At 38.8% G+C, this 13,993-nt stretch overlaps 1 protein-coding gene across 6 annotated transcripts in view; it reads left to right on the forward strand.

Annotated features, from left to right (window-relative positions):
* Positions 1-13,993, forward strand: part of LOC126285328 (uncharacterized) — a 152,369-nt gene that overhangs the window by 119,871 nt on the left and 18,505 nt on the right. For all 6 annotated transcript variants that reach the window (XM_049984639.1, XM_049984643.1, XM_049984638.1 and 3 more), the window contains one exon: positions 609-924. In XM_049984639.1, coding sequence (XP_049840596.1) covers positions 609-924 — 316 coding nt within the window. The remainder of the gene's footprint in view (positions 1-608; positions 925-13,993) is intronic.

Raw genomic sequence — 13,993 nt, forward strand, 5'->3', positions numbered from 1 at the left:
TCTATCTCCACATAGGCCCGTAAGTAGTTTCGTTCATGATGCCTGTATTTTCATTCTCGAGCGTCACACTCTGTACTTGCAAATTCAGTCATATGTACACATAAACAGCCATTGTGTTCACAGAAAGTCATCCATTATGAATAGGATTTATTTTTGATCAGTTTTCTAACAATCAGTGGTTGCTTTTTGCGCCTTCAGTCACTTGCTTATCACTTTCTTTACATGGCAGACTGTTTAATTAAGGCTTTTTGATGACAGTGAAGTGTGAATGCACTTTTTGTTGGCATCATCCTTCACTGTATATATTTTCCTCCCCTCTTAAGGCATGGATAGGCAATAACAAAGGGAAATCATACACTTGCTTTTGACTAAAACATGACACTCCAAACTTCAGGGGGCACAATTTGGTTTTCCTATTTTTAAACCCATAAATTTACACTTCCTTATAAGAGGGGCATTAACATTTTGCTATTATCAGTGCAACTAATTGTTTCACAAGTTGCAGCCACATTAATGCCCACATTCACTCTTTTTTTAAATGTTTTATTATAAACAAGGCTCTCTTGTAACTTCAAAACTTAACGACGTTACTACTTCTCCTGTTGCAGGAAGATGTTCAGACGTGTGGATGAGCTTCTTGATCAACATAAACGACAAGGGCAGGTTGCAGTGCTGGAACTTGATGGCCGCTTCATTTATTACCTTGTGACTAAACCTGAGAGTACTGGGAAACCAACAATGGAAACACTAGAAAGGAGTCTTGTGGCTATGCGTCAACATGTTATTGAGAACAATGTGGGAAAAATTGCAATGCCCCGCATTGGTTGTGGTCTTGACAGATTGGAGTGGCGCCTTGTCAAGCAGCTTTTAGAAAGCATCTTTTCAGGAACAGGTGCACAAATCACAGTTTACAATTACAATGAGGTATGTAATTTAATAGTGAGAGTTTTCCTTCTACTCTAGTTGATTTATAAACATTGCAAAAACTAGGCATCACTTTGTTCGAGAGATTGTTTGTAAATGGCACTGTCATTCCAGACATTGTTATGAGTATTACTTTTCAGTGCCTAAGAATGTAACAATTTGAATACAGTGAAGCTTCTCCTATATTATTAATAGGTACTTTAAACAGGTTATGCTCTCAAAAACATTAACACATCAATCTCAAAATAAGTTACTTAATCAGTGTCCATTGGGATTTTGAAACAGTCTCTCCACAGCGCTTTCCTTGTTCTTGGCAAGAGTCAGATTATACTAAGTTAAAACAACAGATTATTACAGACTGGTTTTTTTTTTTATGACTTCTCAGCAGCATTTGTTAGTGTATTTCACAGCATTCTCGTAGAGAATCTCAAATATTATAGTATTGGAAATTTTACTGCTAACTAGTTTGCACCTATCACCTACAAAATGTATGAAAATATTTCTTGAAAAATTAGAAATGTATTTAACTAAATTTATCAGATAATTCCTATAGGCGTTAAAAGCTGGAGATACAAATATTAGTGCACTGAAAAACGCTTGCCGTATAGGAATTTATTTGTGATTTGATCAGAATTGATAATTTGAAGTTAAAAGTAAACATCTCAACAAAATATAATAAAATCTCAAGTATGGCAATGCATCTCATTAAGAAATCTGGGCAGTTTTCAAGAATACAGCTTCTGGAATTAATTTTGGCCCTGCATGTGTTTGTGTTATTTACACTGGTTAAAATAAAGTAAATGAAAGCTCGAAAACCAGGTGCACTAAGATAATATATTTAATATTTTACATCACAGGCCTGTTTTGGTTTACTGCAATTATCAAGTGATGATTTTACATTTCAATGTTCTTATTTTCCTTTGAATTTTATCTATGGTTTTTATGTTTTATTTCCATGCGACATTCAACTTTCATAGTCTATTATGTCAATAAAGTTTTTGAGACAGTAAATTTTAGTTACGGCAGTGGCTATGTAGTGAGCTGACGTTACTATATTGGTATCAAAATCATTTCTGTAGGCTATGTACCAGAGCGTTTCCATTATTATTTTTTTTTTTATTTGGTTAATCTAGAGGTAAATTGACTACTTTTTAAAATCATTCAGTGGAAGATGGCATGCTTTTGTGTGTTAGGGTGGCAAGTGTTGGCATTTATTATATTATCTTTGATGTTAGATTTTCCTTATGTGTCACATGTGTGGTGGATTTTATCTTTGCTAATTTTCAGGTCAAATTAGTTTATTGAATTATCTGTTTCCAATTCCACAGTAAATTTGGTACTGAGAAGTAGGTTGTTAAGTGGCTGAGGAAATTGTTGCTAACTGTTTTGTTTCCCTCCATCAGCAGTAAAGTGTCGTCTACGTATTTATAACAGATGATTTCATTACGTATTGGCTGCTGTGAATTGAAAGCTTTCTTTTAATGTGTTGAGAAATATATTTGCAGTTGTGCCAGTTAAACAGTTTCCCATAGCCACTCCATCTGTGTGGGTGCAAATTTCTCCATTGAATTCAAAATAATTTTGGGATAAAGTAGTTTTTAAGAAGGTCTATGATTTCATAAGTTCCTGTGGTAAAAGTTTTTCCATGGTGTAAAAGATTTTGTTCTTTTGTTTCCTGTACTGGAATGTTGGTATATGGGTTTGTAATGTCACAAGAGACAATTTGCCATTAGGAGGAATTTGTATCTTCTATTGCTTTTGCTAAAACACACAAATTTTTGTGGTATATGTTGCAGTTTTTTACATTTTCTTTAGTTGTGGTGTATAGTTGTTTGTTGTATTATGTGGTAGTTCTGCGATGTTAGTTTTGAAAAAGTCATAACCTTACATAGTTTCTGTGGTTTATTATAATGGTACCGTTTCCTTTGTCCGATTTTACTGCTATTGCATTGTTTGCATGTAATCTTTTTATTTGAGGCTTTGAGGGCAGTGTGTTCTGTCTTTGTTGTTTCTATACATTCACTTTGTGTAATTCCTTTTCCACAATTTTTGGCATATTAACTGGTTGTTCATTTTGCTTTTAACTGACAGACTTGTCATACCAATTGCCACATTTGTAGTAGCTATTAGATGTTTCAAATTTGTAATTTAGGTTCTAAATTATATTTCAAGCCTTTTGTAAGTAGATTAGATTCATTGTCTGGGAAGTTAATGTTGGACAGATTTTTCATCCTTGTACAGAATTGGAATGGAGATTGATAGGCCTATCAGTTTTTTCTATAGTGCTGGGTTTTCATTATCTTATAAGCTATCTGTGTAGTAAAGGTAAAAACTCTCTCACTGTGCATTTTAATAGTATGTGCAGTGCCTATGTACACCGTTCAGCCTTTGTCGAGCCTCCAGGGGTCATTTCAATTTTAGGAGATGTACACAGTGTCACCTTATGACAAGAAGGATTGTCAGCACAGGAAGTTGCCCACTGAATTGGCATACACCACAGTGAAGTGATAAGAATATTCAAGAATTGTTATGACACTCAAAACAGTGTTGAGCTGCCTCATAATGGTGGCTTGGTGTAACAATACCAACAGATTACCACTTTGCTATTTGGGGAGCAAAATAACTGATGGTGGTCGAAGTAGAGAGGATATAAAATGTAGACTGGAAACGGCAAGGAAAGCGTTTCTGAAGAAGAGAAATTTGTTAACATCGAGTATAGATTTAAGTGTCAGGAAGTCGTTTCTGAAAGTATTTGTATGGAGTGCAGCCATGTATGGAAGTGAAACATGGACGATATATAGCTTGGACAAGAAGAGAATAAAAGCTTTCGAAATGTGGTGCTACAGAAGAATGCTGAAGATTAGATGGGTAGATCACATAACTAATGAGGAGGTATTGAATAGAATAGGGGAGAAAAGGAGTTTGTGGCACAACTCGACAAGAAGAAGAGACCGGTTGGTGGGATATGTTCTGAGACATCAAGGGATCACAAATTTAGCATTGGAGGGCAGAATGGAGGTAAAAATCGTAGAGGGAGACCAAGAGATGAATACACTAAGCATATTCAGAAGGATGTAGGTTGCAGTAAGTACTGGGAGATAAAGAAGCTTGCACAGGATAGAGTTGCGTGGAGAGCTGCATCAAACCAGTCTCAGGACTGAAGACCACAACAACAAACCATGGATGGAAGTTGGACACCTTCCATCACTATTGAGGGTAATGTGAAGTCTGTACAGAATCAGGACAGAATTGTCAATTTGTTGCCATCCCTATAGTCAACATTTGTGTGATAGGTTATTTCTTGAACATGATAATGCATGAGCGTACAATGCCCAGCTACTGAACCCCTTGGCAGGAGTCAGTTGAGTGGGATGCTATAATGGACTTGATTGAGCACGCATCAGACGAGTTGAGACTTAACACAGTTTGGGGGACCACTGTCAATAATTGTAATAGGTTGAGCAGCAACATCTGAATCACCTTGTGGACAACACATTATTGGATAGCACTCGGCATCAGATTTTGATTTAAGAAGCGTGCACTCTCGATCAGATTGCATTTATTTTTGTTTTTATTTTACAATGAATGTATCTTTTCAGTTTCATAAGCCTTATTTTTTAGTTTCCCGGTCCTCTTGACTCTAAACCCACACATGTTGGCAGATATTTAGGTGTTGCAAATCATTTTTAGATCAGTTTATAACTGATATGCCTTCCTGTATCCAAGAAGCTTGTATGCAAGACATATTCAGAAAGTAAGTTTACTGTGAATTTCTGTTCTTTGGGGTTAGCAACACCTGAGTGGTAGGCGGGTAACCTCAGATGAGAGCGAGCATGTAGGAACACGGTAGTACATAAACTCATGTTTTATTGCCCAGTTGCATGAAAGGTGTCACTAATAAATCTCATCAAGTGTGAGCCCCATGTTTTGACCCACTTCCTAATCATGGAGGGAATGACATCTACTGTAATTTTTTGACAAATCTAAACAGTTTACAGCAAAGGTCTTATGAACAGAACAAGTTTGTTTATGTGGTGTAGGGTGTTTAGTGGGGGCAGGACAAATGTTAATGACAAACAGAGGAGTGGAATACTTTCCATTTTGACTGATGAGTTGGTGTGTGAAAAAAATTTGAGGAAATTGTTCGTAAAGACTGCCGATTGATGGTGTACAAAATTTCAGCAATGTGTCCCCAACTCTCCAGAACTCCTTTGTGAGACACTTGCAGAAACACTGGGGTACCACAAACTGTATGCAAGACTGGTCCCAAAATAGCTGAAAGAGCATCACAAGAAAAATGGGTGAGTATTGCCTGCAAGATTATTGAGCGACTTTTTGAATTGGAAGGTGAGGATTTTCTCAACTCTGTGACAGGAGGTGGATAGCTCATTATAAGCCCAAGACAAAAAAACAATTGTCACAATGCTGTCACATCTACATCTACATACATACTTTGCAATCCACCATATGGCGCGTGGCGGAGGGTACCCCGTATCACAACTAGCATCTTCTCTCCCTGCTCCACTCCCAAACAGAACGAGGGGAAAATGACTGCCTATATGCCTCTGTACAAGGCCTAATCTCTCTTATCTTATCTTTGTTGTCTTTCTACGAAATGCAAGTTGGTGGCAGTAAAATTGTACTGCAGTCAGCCTCAAATGGTGGTTCTCTAAATTTCCTCAGTAGCGATTCACGAAAAGAACGCCTCCTTTCCTCTAGAGACTCCCACCCGAATTCCTGAAGCATTTCTGTAACACTCGCGTGATGATCAAACCTACTAATAACAAATCTAGCAGCCCGCCTTTGAATTGCTTCTATGTCCTGCCTCAATCCGACATGATATGGATCCCAAACGCTCGAGCAGTACTCAAGAATAGGTTGTATTAGTGTTTTATAAGTGGTCTCATTTACAGATGAACCACATCTTCCCAAAATTCTACCAATGAAATGAAGACTGTGTCAAGTGCTACACTACTAATGGAGTATTCAAACATTACAGGATTCTTTTTCCTATTCATCTGCATTAATTTACGTTTATCTATATTTAGAGTTAGCTGCCATTCTTTACACCAATCACAAATCCTGTCCAAGTCATCTTGTGTCCTCCTACAGTCACTTGACGATGACACCTTCCTGTGCACCACATCATTATCAGCAAACAGCCACACATTGCTATCCACCCTATCCAAAAGATCATTTATGTAGATAGAAAACAACAGCGGACCTACCACATTCCGTGGGGCACTCCAAATGATACCCTCACCTCCGATGAACATTCACAATCGAGGACAACGTACTGGGTTCTATTACTTAAGAAGTCTTCGAGCCACTCACATACTTGGGAACCAATCCCATATGCTCATACCTTAGTTAGGAGTCTGCAATGGGGCACCGAGTCAAACGTTTTCCGGAAGTCAAGGAATATGGCATCCATCTGAAACCCTTCATCCATGGTTCCCAAGATACCATGTGAAAAAAGGGCAAGTTGCGTTTCGCAGGAGTGATGCTTTCTAAAGCCGTGCTAATGCATGGACAGCAACTTCTCTGTCTCAAGGAAATTCATTATATTCAAACTGAGAATATGTTCGAGAATCCTGCAACAATTTTGAGGATCTGTCCTTCTATCTTTCTTACATACAGGCGTCACCTGTGCTTTTTTCCAGTCGCTCGGGACTTTATGTTGGGCAAGAGATTCACGATAAATGCAAGCTAAGTAAGGAGCCAATGCAGTAGAGTACTCTCTGTAAAACCGAACTGGAGTCCCACATCTTCCAGAAAATTAAAAACCACAATTCCAGTCAAAAAAAAAAATCATGGACTCAGTGTTTTGGGACCGAAGAGGTATCATTTTGGTCAAGTTTCTGCCTCTGTGGGAGACTTATCAGTACACAATAATATTATGAGAAAAATGCTCATAAGGAACATTCAAAACAAAATGAGGGCAATGCAGACACCCCTCTGTGTGCTTGTTGCACGACAATGCCCATTCTCCCCAATCCTTAGTCGCAAAGGTGCTTTTGAACTCATTTGGTTGGGATGTTTTGAACCAGCCCCATATTCTCCTGACTTCACACCTTCAGATTATCATCTTTTCACCTCTGAGAAGGAATTAAATTTTTAACCAGTGAACAGATAAAGATAGAGGTTACGTAGTGGGGGAAAGAGATGGGGGGAGAGTTTTTCAAGTAGGACATGAAACATTTGCCATGGCTCACCACTTGCACTGAATGAGATGGTGATTATATGGAAACATATTCTACAGTTTTTCCCCCAAGTAGGCTTTTCCTTTTTTTAAAAAAGGGGGGTCTAGTACACTTACTTTTTACATGGCTCGGAGTTCACATTGCTAATGATGCAAGTTTTATATGGCCTAATACTGAAACTTTTAAGTGTTCCAGAATGTGGATAAAACTTATTTACTGGTTCTCTGCAAGTTATCTGTTACTGAACTTGGATTAAAAAACAATTTACATTGCTTTTGTACTTTATAATGTCTGACCACACTGTAAGAAAAAAAAAGAACTAGTGAAAACTCAATATCACTAAAGAGAATTTTTAAATATCATATGTTTTATTGACAAGATCCGGAACAGGAATTTACATATTACAGATCTTAAATGTCCAAGCATTGCAACAATTGTATTATAGGTATGAGCAGACCTTGGAGAGAGGCATTGTTAAAGTAAACTGTCACAAATTTTATTTTTACACCATCATATTCTGGAGCAACTCTTCACTAAAGAAGAAAATGCACACTACACAGAACAGTGTAATAAGAATAATAAGTGGTGCCCATTATAAAACCCCTCTCAGACAAACGGGCTACACCCATACAATATCTTTACTCATATGTGCAGTTTGTTCTCGACTCTCGATCACAGGTCTTAACAACTGTCACATTCATAAATACAATACTGGAAGCATAATTACTTACACTAGCCATTACAAAACATTAGAGTGGCACAAAAAAAGAGTGGGGTTTCAGTTGGAAGCTTAAATTACTTACACTATCCATTTCAAAGCCTTAGAGTAGCACAAAAAAAATGAGGTTTTCAACCATAAAAAGCTTTGACCATTTACCCATGTGAAAAATCAATTAGATAACGAAATTTACTTCAAACACAAACTGAAATCATGTGCTTAACAACTCCTTTTGTGCTTTCTGAATGTCTCATGTTGCTGCGTATGTGTGTACATGTGGGTGCGCGCAAGAAAGAGAGAGAGAGAGAGAGAGAGAGAGAGAGAGAGAGAGAGGTGCACAGAGCCAGTTACAGTCTGCCTCTCGGACAGTTTTCATGGACTACAAATGTTTCAGTTCCAGTATTTTATATAATTATTGACCATATTTGAAAGTTTTAAATGCTGTCATAATCTATTCGTTAAGAGGTATAATCTTACATTAAAGGTTTAACATGTTAAGACAAGTATTACAGTTAGAAACTGTGTATATGTTTTGAGTCTGATAATAACTTGCAAATTACCCAGACTATATTCGTTCAATATTTAAGAATGAGAACTCTTAGCCATTTCCCAATAAACTTGATTCATAACTTCAAACCTTTGCACAACATTTTCTCACTGATACCTCCACAAAATAAAAATAAATGTTAACCCTTAATACATTTTCACTGTTCATGCAGTAAAACTTCACCAAGAGGCATAACATTTAATTCGTTATTTCTTTGCTACTAACTCTTATTTACTACATATTTTGTAGACAGTATCCACATATATCACTGAATGTGCATGCAAAATTATATCATTGTACAACACACAGCTCAGTACATACAATGTTATAAATGCTGAGATGTGTGAAAGACTAGATTTTGTTTAGACTATTCTCCCCCAGTGATTGATAATGGGAACACTTAATGACTTTCAAGAAACTTTTAATATAATTTCAAACCTTTTCTAAACTTTTTCACACATATGTGCTTAACATCAATGTAATCAAATATTGGAAATCATTTATATGTGGAAGTTCAATTCTTTAAATAATTTGTGGTGGGTAGTTTATTAGTATAAAACAACAAACGTGAATGGTGAGCCAGTTCCCATATTTTTCAGCGGTAAATTAACTAATCCATTCATGTTGCAGCAAGGGATTAGTATTGTGGTCCCTAAAACAGGCAAATAATCAACTTGTGATTACAATATTTTGAAAAGGATAGATTACTGCTCATGATATAGAGGGAACACTTAAGTCACAGAGAGGTGCAATGAAAAGACTACTATATTTAAGATTTTGGCCAAAAGGCCTCTTTCTAAAGTAGTAAAAACTCGCACAACTGCTGTCCCTGGTCTGTGTCATTGGGACTGAGTTGTAACTGTGCCTGATGGGAGCAGCAACCCAGTGAGGGTGCTGGGGGTAAGGAGGAGGAATGACATGGGATGGGTGTAGTACTACATCTGAGAGCATGCAAGGGTGTGGTCAGTGTGAGGATGCTGCATGTAGTTGTGTGTGCGGGGGGAGGGTGGGGGGGTAGAGAAGTGGAACAGACTAGTGGGCTAGTTGGTACATTTCTTGAATAGAAGCTGCTTTGGAGTAGGATGGGAGAGCAGGGAAGAGAGTAGGTAAGTTGAGGACAAGATCTAACAAAGGTTGAGGCCAAGGGGTTATGGGAACATAGGATAAGTTGCAGGGAGTGTTCATGCCATTGCAAGTCAGAAAAACTGATGTTGGTAGAAGGGATCCAGATAGCACAGGCAGTGAAGCAGACATTGAAGTGAAGTACATTGTGTTGGGCAGCATCTTCAGGAACTGTGTGGTTCAGCTGTCTCTGGACCACTGTTTTGTTGGTACGGACAGCCAGCTTGTTAATTGTTATGCCCAGGTAGAAAACAGCACAGTGGTTGCATCTTAGTTTGTAGATAACATGACTGCTTTCATGGGTAGCTCTGGCTTTGATGGGATAGGAGACCACTGTGCCAAGACTGGAGTAAGTGATGGTGGTGAGGCTGGCCTTGCATATAGATCTATTGCAGGGATATGAGCTATGAGGCAAGGGGTTGGGAGCAGGAGCACGGTGTATACGACCCAGGAGAAACCCAGGAATTTTTTCATCCGGGAGAAAACCGGGAAAAACCTGGAAATGTTTGGGAATTCCGGGAATTTTTAATTGTTTTAGCTTTCAGTTAAATTTTTGTAATTTTGACTGCAGAATTGATTCTCTAGCAAAGAATGTTATTGTATCCTGCTACTGGAGAATGATACTGCAGCAATAAAATAAAATACAAACGAGAGGGAAAAAATAAAACTTTAGTGGCAAAGGAAATGTGCAATTTACAACAACAAAACACTGTGCACGCACAAGCATCTGCAGATAGCAAAAATATGTCAAAGGCCGTAGGACGCAGACTGTAATTCTTCGTAACAATAAACTGCTTACTATAAGCATGACGTCACAACTGTTCACATTAGGTTCGTTTGACCAGTTGCCAGCGGTCTGTTGGGCATGCGCATTTGAGTCGCATATAAGCAGTACCTTCTACCGCTTCCCACTACTTAAAGTTAGCTGTATCGGTAGTAACAGCAAGCAGCCAAATGCAAACATTTTTCTCGCGCGCCCTAGCTGCCAGATTTGCGCTTGCACAGACCTGTCTGAGTTGTAGTGGGGAGGGGGTTTGTCTCCACGTGACCCGTGTTTACATTAAGTGACTTCGCTGCTTCTCTTCGTGTACAGCTTCCACGTTAAATGAAAACAAAACGGATTTCTGCGGCTGGGAGGTATCAAGTGAATTAAAATACATTCACGTAATTACGGAGGGCAAAAATATATTATTAATTTCAGTTTTCTGATTTTATTTTCCTTCCAAGTTAGTAGCAGCCAAGCATTAATCGCCTTGCAGAAGAATGAAGTTATTTTTGCAAGTTTGCTAAAGAAATTCTGCTGGTGCAATCATTTTATTTGAAATGAAGTGTTTCATTCTACAGTGTTAGCTAGTTCCAGCTGTTCGCTGAATTTCAAGTGCACGTTATCATCTTCTGCCATGTATGGCATTATGCCATAATAAAGAACCAAACATGAGATCGTAGAGTACTGGTACTCCAAGAAAATTTACATCCCAAAAACCACACTGAAAAGCTTAATATAAGATGGGATCTGCTTCATTGTGAATCTGGAAAAAGCAAATTTGCACTTCAAGCCGAATTATGCATTTTAGTATGGTTTATGAAATTTCGATGCTCATTGGAGTACATGATTATATAAAACGTTAACCATTCAAACAATCGATAAGTTTTACATTTCTGAGGGAAAATCTACGGAAAACCTACTGTCACTTAGCACAGAAAAAGTGTATTTTCGCCCAGGAAAAAGCATATTTTTTAGACGGGATATCCAGGAGAAATCCGGGAATTTTTTTTCCTTGTCCCCATATACACCCTGAGGAGTTGAGTAGGGATGCATGAGGATATGTATGTTTGAGGGTGACAGAATACCACTGTGCGAGGGGTGGGAAAGATAGGCGTAGGATATTCCTTATTTCAGGGCACAATGAGAGGTAGTCGAAACTGTGGCAGAGAATGTGATTCAGTTGCTCCAGTCCTGGGTAGTACTGAGTCATGATATGTGTGCTTCTTTGTGTCCAGACAGTGGATATGTAGGGAATGGTAGGGGACTGACAAGGTACGGGAGATCTTGTTTCTAGGCAAGTCTGTTAGTGTAATTATGATATGTGAAGGCTTCAGTGACACCCTTGGTATATTTGAAGAGGTACTGCTTATTTCTGCAGATGTGACGATGGTGGGTAACTGTGATATATGGAATGGGTGGTAGTCGTCTAAGTTAAGGTATTGCTGGTGGTTGGTAGGTTGTGATGTAGCCTTCCTGAAGGTGGAAGTCAACTTTGAGGAAGGTGGCTTGTTGGGTTGAAGGTGACGAGGTGAAGCAAACAGGGTTCAGTAGGAGCAACACCATGGGCATTGGTGATGTAAGTGTAAAGCACAGTGCTCTATGGTAAAAGAATTGTCAAGAGTTGGTGGAGCGAATGGTTGGTGTCTTTTATATATACAGTCCAGGCACATTAGTGTGACCATCGCCTATGTTCAACTTGAGCATGCAGTAGTCGGTCACAGATGGCTGCACTATCAGCAGAGGTTATGCATTGTGTTGGGCTGAATGCAAATCACAGTCATTATTTGGAAATTGGGTGATTTCTCTAACATCCAAAATGGCATGATCATTGGCTTTTGGGCAAAGGATGGGAGCATTTTCAAAATGGATAAGATTGTCAGCTGCTTACATGCCACCATGCTTGGCAAAATGGCACTATCTGAAACCAGTGCTGCAGCAACTTTGGTGCGCCATGGACCATAGATGCAGAAAAGTGTATGTGTAAATAAACAGGCAGCTGTTGAGCAACTGGCAACTCGTATGAACCGAAAGCCTACCAACAGTGTCACCTCAGTGATCTTTCAGCAAACGTTGCTGCCTATGGGCCTCCGCATCAGGTGCCTGGCTCATGTACTCATAACGAGTGTTGGTGTGCAACATGAAGTGTTTGATGTGTACAGCGGGAAATGTTTGAAAGCAATTATCCCGCGACAATCATTGAAAGGTCCTCACTGCAGGAGGGATCATTATGTTCTGGAGAGTGTTTCTGTGGCATTCCTTAGGTAATCTTGTCATTCTGGAAGGCACAATCAATCAACACAAGTATGCATCTATCTTTGGGGCCATGTTGGCCCCTATATGTAGTTTGCCCTCAACACAATGGTGGCATCTACAATCAGGACAACACGATGTGCCACACAGTTTGCAGTGTACGTGCTTTGCTTCAGAGAGCACCAGGATGAGTATGATCATTTTCTGGCTACCCAGCTCCCTGGATATAAACCCAGTGGAGAATCTGTAGAACTACGTCAATCAGGCTATTCGCACCATGGATCCTCAAGCGCTACTGACCATGACAGATGGAGTTGGCATGGCTACGCATCCCCCCTTTCAGTAATACCCAGAACCTCATTAATTCTCTTCCTTCATGTTTCACAGTGGTCTGTGATGCGAAGGTGGTTATTCAGATTTTTGACAAATGGTCAAAGTAATGTGACTGGATGGTGCAGGAGGGCAGGTTACGAGTAATAGGCTAAAGGTCTTGGTCCGCAAGAGCAGTGATTTTCTCAGTGAGGCACAGTAACAGGCCATAATGGGACATCCTGGGAGGTTGATTTGTTGGATTTTAGAAAGCATGTAGATGGTAGGTGTGAGGAGAGAGAGAGTTTCAGGGGAGAGGTTATGGGCTGACCCTAAGGATTTGAGGAGGGACTGGAGATCACATTGCATTTGTGGAATGGGGCCACTGTGGCAGGGTTTTTTTCTGTGTTTATTTAGACTTCTTAATATTGTTTTATGTGCTATCTCTTTGCATTAATTTAACAGCTTCATGATCACTGATGAGACTAGATAATTTTAGTACCTCATCATAATGAACTGGCTGTATTTGAAAATTTATGGACTGATGACTAGGGAGTTTGATCTGTAAAGCACTTATAGCAAATAAAATTCATCACCGAAATTAAAAATGGCTCTCACACACACACACACACACACACACACACACACACACACACACACACTTACTCTCACTCACTCACTTCAAAGATAGTACACATAAATTTGGAAACTAAAGAGATCCCATTCTACTGTCCGTTACTATGGATACTGGAAAAGATTTGAGAGTGAAATTGTTCGTGGCTGTTGTTTCAGAAATGTAGAAAACACTACAGTACTTGTATGAACTACATGAATGCTAGTGTAAAATTATTGTGAATGTATTTATAATGCTAATTTTACACATAAAAAGAAGCATAACATTGTGATGCATGTAGCGCTCTACAGGACACCTTCCATGTAAATAAAAATGTAAATGTTGATTTGTTCAAATTTATAAATCTCCCGGAGTTCTTCATCAATTGATTTACTTCAACTTTTTACATGGTATTGTGATAAACAATCAGGCAGTAACAGTGTGCAGGTTTTCAGTTAAAATCAGCTGGAAGAAATAAAATGCTGTGCTGTGAAAATGTGTGGTTTCATTTGCTTTACTGCTGTTATTTTTAACTACAATA

Source organism: Schistocerca gregaria, chromosome 8 (genome assembly GCF_023897955.1).
Source record: "Schistocerca gregaria isolate iqSchGreg1 chromosome 8, iqSchGreg1.2, whole genome shotgun sequence".
Taxonomy (NCBI): Eukaryota; Metazoa; Arthropoda; class Insecta; order Orthoptera; family Acrididae; genus Schistocerca; species Schistocerca gregaria.